The sequence below is a fragment of the Aythya ferina genome (assembly GCF_964211825.1).
Source record: "Aythya ferina genome assembly, chromosome: 7".
Classification (NCBI taxonomy): domain Eukaryota; kingdom Metazoa; phylum Chordata; class Aves; order Anseriformes; family Anatidae; genus Aythya; species Aythya ferina.
Window position 1 is genome coordinate 12790550 of NC_140302.1, and position 12035 is coordinate 12802584.

The 12035-nt window shown below is 37.9% G+C and overlaps 1 protein-coding gene across 11 annotated transcripts in view; it reads right to left on the reverse strand.

The window, feature by feature from the left end:
* Window positions 1-12035, reverse strand: part of ZMIZ1 (zinc finger MIZ-type containing 1) — a 352041-nt gene that overhangs the window by 132667 nt on the left and 207339 nt on the right. For all 11 annotated transcript variants that reach the window (XM_084526374.1, XM_084526379.1, XM_084526380.1 and 8 more), the window contains one exon: window positions 11310-11423. In XM_084526374.1, coding sequence (XP_084382500.1) covers window positions 11310-11423 — 114 coding nt within the window. The remainder of the gene's footprint in view (window positions 1-11309; window positions 11424-12035) is intronic.

Here is a 12035-nt window from a genome sequence, read left to right on the forward strand (position 1 = left end):
TTTCTTCCATTATTCACTTTCCCTAATTAACAGTTAAGAATTAGATTTCTCTCTTAAGAAATAATTATCACAGATAATGTTCCTGGTTAGATTTTTGTTGTTGTTTTTCCTATTAATTTAGAAATTACAGATTCATCTGAATTTATCAAGTGGGAGTGACTCCTCTTTATCCTTTTTAACCCTCTCAGTCTCAAAATAGAGCAGTGGAGAGCTTCAGGGGAATCAAATGAGAATTCAAGATAATAAATATAACAACACACAACCAAAGAACATTGTTTTATCTCCTGTTTCTCTTTACAATTAAAATTGTCTAAGTTGTAGATAGGAAAGAAAAATAATTTGGGAGGAAAGTTGAAATTATTTTTGATAAATCACAAAACAGCCAACTTGATAGATCAACCTTGAATCTTTTACACACAACAGAGTCTGATGGTTCTTCAGTTCCCCATTAAGAGGCTGGGTCCAAACTTACAACAATTAGATACAAATAAAAACAAAAACAAGGAAAAGAGCAACAGGAGGAAAACAGGGTATTTCACACTTCATGAGAAGTTAGCAATAGGAGGTAAGACTGGTGGTTTGCTGTGAGATCCAGGGGACACTGATGTTTAACTGTTCCTTTTCCTACTTCCAGTATCTCCACAGCTCAGCCACTGACAGGTACACACTATACAAGGGTACCACACCAGAAGGAAGCAGACAAAGATCCTTTTTAAAAAATATGTCTTGTTAAAGGCTTCTGAGAGCACTGTGCCATTAATGTGTAAACATTATTTACATTTCTTCAGGTACCATCCTGTACCATCACAAAGCAACTCGCCTCAGACAGGCCTGCAAAAATAGAGGAGCAAGGACACTCCCATTTTCTGTTTGGAAAAAAGCATATGCTCATCACACTACCTGTTCTGAAACTGATCAGGAATGAAGGTGGATACACCTGCTCTTCAGTGAGAGCACGATAACTTAAAAAATGCATCATATATGCTTTATATAAATCATATATACCATATATGTGAACATATGCTTAGTTCGTTGTGGAGTGTGCAGCTATGAATACAGAGATACCATTAGCCAGTGGTCAAGTCAGAACTCTGAACTGACATCCTGCTAATTATGCAAAAAAAAAAAAAAAAAATCTCTATGATAATACGGGAAATAGAAAAATCATAAACTGCTGAGCCCAGGAAAGCTGATCTATTTTTGCAATGCCTTCACTAAAGAGGCTGGAAAGCCTGGGCTAGTTTGCATCCTAACAGCAGGCCGGGGCCTGCTCTGTTACACTTTAGTTCAACAGCAGTTTACTTCTCTGAATTTCCGCTACCAGTCAGAGAAAACACTGTTAGGCACCCTACCATGTCTGATGGAGAGCAGAGGTCCCCAGTATTAACCATACCCTGGTGGCCAAAGGACCATCTTGTGCAGGCCCACCCGGCATGGGTCAGCAAGCACAGCAAGTGGGTTACCAAAGCGAGAGGAGGCAGAACATGAATTTGTTAAGTCTAGAAAAGCCACCCAATCAATTGTTACTTTTTGCTCAAGTTTTTCATCAAAAACATGAAGGAAAACAAATTAAAAAATCACTTCTGTTAACAGAAATAAATCTAAACTCAAGAGTTTCTCCACAGAAAAAGAGGACAGAAAACCATCCTCCCCTCAAAAGAGTAACAGCAAAACCAGCAACTACCTAATTGAAAACAAACATTTCTAATCAAACTCCCATTTTGCAAAAAGAATTATTTTCTACCCATATTTTTCTTCTACCCAGTCCAGTAAGGCTGGAAGAGTCCACTTGAAGCAACTGCTCTGGGAGTGCTCAGGAGTGTGTACAGGGCCCTGCTGCTCTCCCAGCCTTCACCTGTTAGGTACTGCTCCTCATAGGTACAGCAGGTCACTTTTTTTTGGTTCAGTTTCTTCACAGGCTCAAAAATTTTTGCATTAATTGTATTTTAAAGTCCTTCTATCAATTGTAACAGCTGAAGACTTACTTTTATTTTAAACTGCAAGTTGAACAGAGCGGTTTGTACACTCTGCAAAGATCACGTTGCAGGTTGCCCACTGGTGCACAGAGACATTGCCTCATTTCTTACACTGCACACTGGGTACTGAGAAGGCCTTCCTCCTGTGAACCTGCACACCAGGGGCTTCCTATCCTTTTAAATATTAAAACACTGGGATTCTCAGAAACAAGATGACAAATGCGTCATATGAATATGATCCAGAAAATGCAAAGAATCAACTAGAAACCAGTTGGTAAATTTAATATATTCAGTTCAGCAGACCCTGATGATATTTACCTTAGAGTGCCTCAAAGGAACCAGCCTGGGCAAACCTTGTAACTGCTAATGATTATCTTCAGGAATTCATTCAAGGCAGAGGCCTTGGAAGCACATCAAATGTCTGTTTTTGAGACGGTGAAAAGGTGAACCTTAGAAATTACAGTTACCCAGACTGATAACAAAATAAATTACTGAACCAGTATTATGCGAGTAATACAGAAAATCATCATGAATCCATCAGCACAGTGCAGTTTTCTTCTTTGACAAGTTAACTGGCCTTGTAAGTGTAAGGAAAGCACTAGATGACATGTATCTTATAACTCTAACATGCCTTTTGACGTTGCCCTACAAGACACTGTCATAACAGATGAACATAGCCCAGATGACGTTAGTATAAACTTTACTCAGATTATTGATTAATAGTCCTCTGTCAAATCATAACTTGTCCTGGATACAGGCCATTTCTATGTATTCAGTTTTGACTTGGACAATGAAACTGGGTAACTTGTAAAACTTCAGATGATGACATACAGAGGAGTCTGCAAACACTTAAGAGAGCAGGGTGAGAGTTTAAAATAATCTTCATTAACTGTAAAAGTGTTCCAAAAATTAAACACATACGAAATACTATAAATGGATAGAGAAATCAGATGTCCAAACAGAAATGAAGCGTAAGTGGTTAGGCAGAAATACTGAGGACATGAGCAAGTATATGGTTTTGAAAGTAAAGCTCTAAAAAACGTACCAATAACTTGATTTTAATCTAAGAAGAGAAAATTGGCAGAAGATACGAGGTTAGGCTTCAAATACATAGAAAGCTTTCTTATAGGTGATGTGAATCAACTGTTCCTTGTGTATACAAAACATGTAACTCCAATTCATCTGCTCATTGTACAAGTGACTGGGATAAATATTAGAAAATTCTTGAGATGTTAAAGACCCTCAAACAATGGAACAGTCTGTCAATCTCTCTGGAGTTTGGGAGTGGGGCAATTTATAGTAGACTACATGGTATCTTTAAGACATCCAATGCATCATAGGAATATGATTTGGAAAATGCAAAGAATCAATTAGAAGACCACTCGTAAAGCTAATATATTCTAGTCAGTAGACCCTGATGAAATTTACTTTAGGGAAAAAGAATGGACACAATGTCCCCTTAAGTCCTTCCCAAGCCAAATTCAGCAATTGCTGACATCTATTGCTGACTGGAGTCACCCAACTCTGCTTGAACCCTACCCCAGGAACACTCCCAAGTTTGAAAACTCCTGTGATTTAGATCCTAACTGAGGTAACAGTACTCTGATCAGGCAGAATCAAATCAACGTGGTTTCAATTATCCATTCAATGTTATGGTTAAGTGATCTGATACCCACCTGCAAACATACTTGGGCTTTCCCTAACTGCAAATTCAAGTTCAGCACACAGGCAAAAATTCAGACAACACACAGGTGGCACCACATGTCCAAACATGACTTTATTTTTAAATGCTGTAAGCATGTATCTTAGTTGGCCAAAGCACACATGCTATGAAATTCAGTTGAAATTCAGTAGCACATTAAAGAAGAAAACACATTTGACAATGATACCACTGTCCGAAACTGGGATACAAACTCAGTAATCCTCTATGTTATTTTACAGCCTTATTTCCTAACACATTTCCTATTTATACTAGCAACCCCTAGCTTTTATTTTTATGGTGGTACAGTACTGATGACTTTCAAATTCCGTCTTTGAAGTAACATATACCTTATTTGCAAGCAAACTTTAACAGTAATTGCCAATAAGGAAATCTGATTTCAAAAACCTTTCAAATCTTTCACCTGGACAGTACGGCATTCATACCTGACATTTCACACTCACCACCTGCAAGTTCCAGATGGCTGAACTCTCGGAGTCACTGATATTATTAGAGGTAAGTTTTAATAATGGAAAAAGCAGAGAAATTCAGCTACCCACTTCTTTCTCCTCTGCTGAATTTAACTCCAGTACTTTGTTTTTATTGTTGCTGTTTTTCCCCTTTTGCAAGACTAAGGAGCTACACCATGGCAAGCTCCCCTCCCTGCACTTCTTGTCATCACACCACGAAGTACTGGAACAATGTAGCTCTTAACCTAACAGGCCTGTTAATCAAGAGGGTTATATGGCTGCTTATTACAAAACTCCCTTCCCATTATGTTGCACTTTCAAAGAATCTCTTAACTAGCAGCAGTCAAGAGCACCCCCCCCTGCTGGCATCAGAATGAATTTTTGCAATTCAATTTGCTGGCTGCTCAAAACTAAAAATGCCAGCTGATTGCTAGTTCAGACAGCTCTGTGTTCAGCCACTTGTGCATACTTGAAATTATCTGAATGCAGTTTGAAGACTACAGCAGAAATTTTGTAATTAGAATTCTGCAATGTAGATGGTAATTTTTCCCCCTCGGTAACACACAGAGATCAGATAAACAGGAAGCAAATTGAAGAATTTTCCAACATGAATGGTGATCTGCTTCAAACAGAAAAAAAAGGAAAAGGAGGAAGATATCTTTGTGATCTGAAGTCCTGGTCTGATGAGACTCTTAAATTCTAGTTACAGAAGAGCTGTCTCAACAATGTAGACGATCAAAGCAGGTGAGTGAAGTTATACGTCGTCAGCCAGTTTCTGGCTTGTGATGCTTGAAAACAGACATTAAGTAGGTTCTGAAAATGTAAAAGACCCCATTCAAACTACGGTTTTCTTAAATCTATTTCCCATTGTATTAGGTGGATAAGGACTGTATTTTCAAAATAAAATGAACTACTATACCTGCTGTCTACTTCTTTACCACTTCCTGAAAAAGTGAAGCAGACCATGCAGAATAAGGATACCTGCTCCTTTACTTCCTCCCTCCTCCCCTATGCACTTCTCTAACAAGCATAAGCATTGAAGAGAAGGTTCCCATACTTAATCACCTCCATCTGAAATTTTCTCCCAGAGGAAAAAAAGCAAGGATTTCACTTTAATAAAGCCAGCTGATCACTGGGTCACTGCAATACCATTGCCACCTGAGTCCTGACAGATTTTGAACAATGATACGGATGAAACATACAGTCATCACACAAAGAAAGTGATACAAAAATACAAAAAGCATTTTGATTCTGACAGCAACACATTTAAAAGAAATGCTTTAAAGCTGTAAAACAACCCATGCCTTGACCAGCAAAATCAAGTTTAAAAAAAGGGCTTTAGGATATCATGAGGTCATATGACAGCCAGTAACACTGAGTTATTTGGTAGCATTACGAGCTGCTCTGGGGAGGAGCGTTCTGTGCCTGCTGGCTATACTCTGACAGTACAGTGTGTACACGGCCCCAAAGTGCTGTGATGCACTGCAAACACAAAAACGTATGTTTAACAAATGCATGGAGAGAGGATGATGGAAACAAGATTTCTTCCATGTGAACTTTTTGCTCTAGTCTTCGGATACAACAATCAAATGCAGCATTTCTAGGGCTCTAATGGGCAGCTGCATCCTGCTGTTTTCTGGGTATAGATGTGCTGAACCAACTCTTCCATCTGCAATTACTCTAATTCAGATCTTAGCCTGATTTGAAAAGTGACTTTTGATGTCATATGTTGATTTTTGATTGCATACTTTCTGCATTAAGCAGAATGAATCCAGTCAGGTGTGAAGGCGATGTAGCAGCACATACCTTGTGAACACATTAGCTTCACTTTGTTGGTTTTGCTGTCTGAGGCATCCTGTTCTGGAAACCTGATGTTATTCAAAGATACGGCTCTTGTCCTATTTTTTTTTAAAGAATTATGTTTCATTACATATTGCCTGAGCTAAAAAAGGATTTCTGTATCATGAAACTGACAAATACATTTTTAATGAAAGACTAAGTGTTGCTTTTTGTGGGCAGACTAGGGTAGGAATTGCCATCTTTCAGATGAAAAGAGGCCCTAGGTCTTAACTGGGGTGGTCAGACACCCCATTTTGCACAAGACATGCTCCATTACATTCAGTGCTTTGGCGAACAGCCAACTCAGGTAAGCACGTCCTGTTTTCCTAAATTCCTCCTACTGTCCAAAACTGTCCTGGTGTTAGGATTTCATTTGACCTATCCTGTAGGTACAGTCAGAGAGCAAGTACACACAGCTGTGCTTCTTTTCCCCCTTTTATTTCCTTTTCAGGTACGTTGCTGCAGAGTCCTAAAGAACGATGAGCTCCGTGCATTGTAACACTGAAGCACAGTGAGAGACCAAAGCAGTGCCTTTATTGTCCTTCCCTGAAAGCAGCTGAAGACAAGTCTGTAAATCTGTCCATTTTGCTCTCAGCTGTCCCCTGGTTTCCATTTTTACTGCAGTGCAGACACAAAAGGTAGCCATGCCCCTGGTGGGATCATTTACATGTTAAACTGTTCAGCAAGAGCAGACCTATGGGACGAGACTAGAGTGGATCTGCAAAAAGGCAGAAAAGAGTGAGATAGCCTTGTCCAGCCAAAACAAGGTTATTTTTTTAACTGCTGTCTAGTAATATAAGCTATTTATTTTAAACCAAAGTAAGGTAGTGCCATATGCAGCAGGTTTTAAAATAAAAATAATCCCATTCCTAAACTTACCAATAATACTAGTCTTATAAAATAATCTCATCCCAGAGTGCTTTTTTTTTTAAACTATGAACACTAGAATCAGAAACTGTTGTGGGAAGTAGAGGCAATTTTACAGCTCCCTCTAACGCTATGCAAGAGCTAGTCACATACCAAAAATCACATCGATTGCAATTTCAATAATTTATTTGAGAATGAAGGACCATTTTTCTTTTTTTTTTTTTGGGCCTATGGACATTTCTCTTTGTTTTCAAAATAACTACTCTTGAAGAATAGCACCCAGCTTTCCTTGGCGAGTTAGAAAGGAGTTTATTGTCCCTGAGAAAGGACATAATTTGTTTAGGTGTGCTCTATCAAAGCTGCTAAAGGCAATTTTTCTGTAGCCTGTAACTGGCAGGAAAGAAAACACATTCAAAGCTGATCACTCCCTCCTTGACTTTCATTTATCTGTTTAAATGCTTTTGTTTGTTTTATAAACTTATATTACCTGCTCAATTGGGTGATTTTCTATATCAGGTGAACATAAAAAGGTAAGCTCTTAAGCTAGCATCCATCAGACCTGTTTGAGCATAATGGCGATGAATGCGCAATCACACTTCTTGTGTTTTTTTTCTTACAAGGGTCTCAGTTTTCAAGGCTTAGTTCATGAAAAATATAATTTATTTTGCTAACATTAAGATGCCATAGGTTCACCCTAAACCTTTCCTCTTTAACTGTTTGCACTTCACAGAATTATTCCATTTTTTTCTTAGGCCTTGACAGCATCAGTGTCAGTTCCTGAAATAACAAGCTGAAGTTATTTCACCTCTACAGGAATAATCATTAAAAGGTTTCTACATAACAAATGCAGGGTATTTACCTAGCTAAACAAAGCCTGTTAACAGGCTTTAATTGACAGCTGTCTGTCTGGTAAATTTTCAGCTGCCGTAACAAATCCTGAGTTTGTTTTTGAGCTAAGAATACCCACACCTGTTATTCTGCATAGATCGCCACTGGAGCCTAGAAATAGCACGTTTAACTCCAGTAGTATCACGTACTGATACACAGTAATTATTGCTTATAGCCAGTACATATATTGTGCACATCTATTACACACAAGAAGAAAAAAGACCACTGGACATGTGTTGATGTTGCACGTGCTCTCTGTCTTGCACATGCTCTCTGTTTAGCTAACTTATGAAATTTTCCAGTCACTAAGATTTCTGTAAGTGCTAGCATTAAAAAGTAAGCGCAGGAAACCTTCTGTGACAGTCTATCGTAGATGTTATTATCAAAAGAAGCAATTCCTAAGTGAAGCTGGAAGCTTTACTGCTGCTGCCCAAGCAGAATATTTCTAAGACCATTCTTCTGCATCCATTCAGGTTTTGTTAGACCGGCAACAGGAATAAAAACATACTGTTGTTATAAAGTCAATCAGACGTTACCAAGAGTGCAGGCAAGAAGATGGTGCATAGAACAAACAGAATTACTTCTTAAGAACCACTCCTCAGATTAAAGCATAATCAAGATTTTCAGTGCCTTTTCTTTTTATTAATACAATTAATTCCACTTGGTTAATTTTTGCAAAAATATTGTAGAAAAGCTTTGACTGAGGCAAAGAATCTGTTATACCTGCAGAGCTACCATTAAATTGGCTATTCATAATACAACAGATGTGTTTTGATGCTCTGTCATTACATCTGATGCATTTAAACTTTGACGTGTGTAAATGGATGGTTTGTTCATCCCCGAGACAGCTTGCCCTTCTGCAGCCATGACATTAATATATTTCAATTTGGATTAGGATATACTGTGTTACCCTCTAGTAGGATATGATTTCATATCCTTTGACGGTTCCAGGAACAGTTTAGTGTAGTGCTTTTTCCCTGGTCAGAGAGCTAACACAATAGTGTCATAAGAGAAAAAAATCCTTCTGTACACTAAAGAGGAGGAGCCTTATAAGCAATTGTCTTTAGTGTTTACAGCTTTTCAGAAATAAATGCACATGCCCTTAGGAATCCATGGAACTCAAATGTTAAAATGATGGTAGAGACTACTTGTTTTAAAAAGCATATCCCAAAAGTATGGGAGTTTTAAAGGAATCTGTTTTTGAAGGTCATTTCAAATACTGGCAAAATAAAACAATAATCCTGCTCTAGTGGTTTAATATACTTTCATACAGATTTTTCATTTTTATTTTCTTTTAGCATAATCTTCACAAAGAAAAACACTGATAAACTTTGTCAGTATTACTAAAAATTGGCTCTTGGTAGTACAGAATATGCTACTAAGCAAACTAATGTTAAATTTACTCATGATATTCCAGTATTTCAGTTGCCCTTCTCTTTATTATTTTTTATTTCTGAATAATTGCCCTGTAAACAGACTTAAGTTTTTATACATTTTTAACATTTTTATTAAATAAACGAAGTTTCCTGTAAGATGAGTAAACAAGGAGTCTTAACATTCACCCTTAATATACCTGGAAGAAAACTGTTTAAAAAGAGGCTATATATAAGTCAAGCACAGATAGAATGATTTTTTAAAAGAAAAAAGAGACCTTGTCTACTATACTGCTATGCATTAGGAAGAACCAGGAGTTATCACACTCTTGGGTTGTAGCAATGTAAGAAAGAATATTTAATGGGAAGTAGGAAGAGGTATATACACTGTGAGAAATTAAAGAATACCTTAATCAGAGGAATTTTACAATTAGGAACAAGAAAGAAACTGTTCTATTCCTTACCATTAATATGCAATCTACATATCCTCTGTATTTATCATTTAACACAAAACAAGCTAGCAGGTTAAGTTCCTGTGTTTTTTCCTTGCTAGGAGTATAATGAAATTACATGATATGATAAAGATGATGCTGCCAGTCAGATCCTACGCTGCAGACAGTGCTTTTATTCTGTAGCAACCTTGGGAAAGGGGAGATTTCATGCCACCCAGCTCATAGTTCATGGAGGACTATGAAGCAAAGCATTACATAATGTTCAAATGCTAACAGTACTTAGACAATAAGGATTGTTTTTTTCTTTCCTGCTTGTCAGGAAAAAAAAAAAAAAAAAAAAGTACTTTCATTTCCATGTATTCTGCTAACAAGATAATGTGTGTTTTCTCTCACTGTTTTTCAGGGAGAATGTCTTTCTCTCTTTCCTTTTGCTGTGAGGACAGTCCATCACTTATTTTGACCCTGCACTTGGGCCGGACTGCAGGTCCGCTTATATAAAAAGAAAAGATTTAAACAGCAAGGAAGTTGCAGGTCTGATTTACAGTGTTCTAGCATAGGTCTGCAGAGAAATACTGTGTTTGGGTTGCCTAAGCATGCTTGAGTTGCATGTCTCCTTTCCTGAATGCTAACCTCAAAATGCTGGCTAAATTTCTAAAAAGTATAAATAAAATGCATTTACAGTCACATACCACAACCATCGCATTTATTCAGGGTTGAGGTTATACATCAAAGGTAACTTTCACTTCACACACAATCTTTAAACATCATATATTTGGACTCTACTTACATTTCTTATTTTCTTTGTTTTTGTTTTTCTGTTTGGAAGAATGATATATGCTTTCTTATATCACTGGGTTTATTCTAACTTTTTGGCATAGAAATCTGAGGGATGCTATACACTTGAGCACACTAAGATGGAGCCATTCCTTAACATTTGGATTTCTGCAACTAAACCTCGGTCTATTGTCTGTTTCATATACATCACTTACAGACTGCATGAGAATAATCCATGCACTTTCACTCCCTCCCAACAACAACAAAGATGGTCTCTCCATTAATGATTTTAAAATTTCTGGCTGCTTCATAACTATTTGTATCATCTTGTTCTGCAAATCATGGTGAAGCTTTTGAACTCTCCTAGTCCAGACAGAATTTAATTCCTCTAAAGTCTTGACTCTACATAATAATTTTGGACTGGAACCCACAGCTGAATGCACGGGAAATAAAACTAAAACTAGTTGTGTAGAAAATACATTTTCTGTACATTATAATAAAGTTGCTTATTTACAACAAACCAAACCCAACAGGCAGAAGCATTGTTCAGCTGGAGGTTCAGCATGCTGAAGATAGAAGACATGCAGCCCTCCAAACCCACCAAAAATCAAGTGATGGAAAATAAAAACCTGAGAAGCCTGTTAAATCTGTAAGAAGATAACTTGGTTGGCCATCTCAAACCATGAAAGTAAATAGTGTATGTGCATGTCAAGTAACCTAGCTTGTGCTAGGTATTTAGTAATTTATTTCTCTCTCTATATATATATTTTATGATTTAACCTCTTGATACTGAATTTTGCTTCCTGTGCAGTAAGAGAATCAAATAAACAGTTGTTAGGGTCTGCCTTCATGTGTTTAAGATAAAAGGGTGAAAACCACAGAATGCAGACACTGAAAATCGAGATCCCTTGGCCACAACGTACGGTATAAACCAGAGGATAAAACTGCTGCCACAGGAGGAACGGACATACCGTCAAACAACCCATCAGGCTCTGCTCAAATGGTCTCTGGAAGGCTCTGGGGTCACCACACCAGTCCAGGAGCTCCGTAGCTGCATTATGGAAGTTTGCAGGGTTCTGTAAGTGCTGACAAGGGAAGATGGAGCAACACAGTAAATAATATACGTAAGTGCTGACATTCAGTTTTCCACATCACATTAATGCAAAGTTTGGAAACTAGGAACAGCATGCGTTTTGGAAACAAAACCAAAAATTGTATATAGAACACAGAAAATCCTACTTTAATTAATTCTCATCGATACTGATGCAGGTTTCTTAATTTTCTGATATGAACTCGTCAGTTGGGCATGAGGTAAGCTGGAATACCAGAGCTCCTCTGAATTTCTTCCTCCAGAGCATTACCTCTCACATCTGCAAACTGTAATGGATTCTGCTTGGACACCAAAACTGTCCAAGTCCAAATGCAGGGAAATTCCAGTTTTGGGTTCAAAGTTCTTGCCTTGGTCTCGCAGCCGTGCCTTCCAATACTCGTGTTTCGTCTTTGCCTGCCAGCCAGAAGGCATATATGACAGTCTCAGAAAATACCAGTGACAGAGCAAAGCGCACGCACTACACTGATCCCTTCTAGGGATTTTGGTTTCTGTTTATCATGCTTTATCATAATGAGCAATTGGGAGGACCAACTTTGGGATGACAAAAACACGAATCGTTCTTGACTGAAGTTTGGCTGGGGTGCTG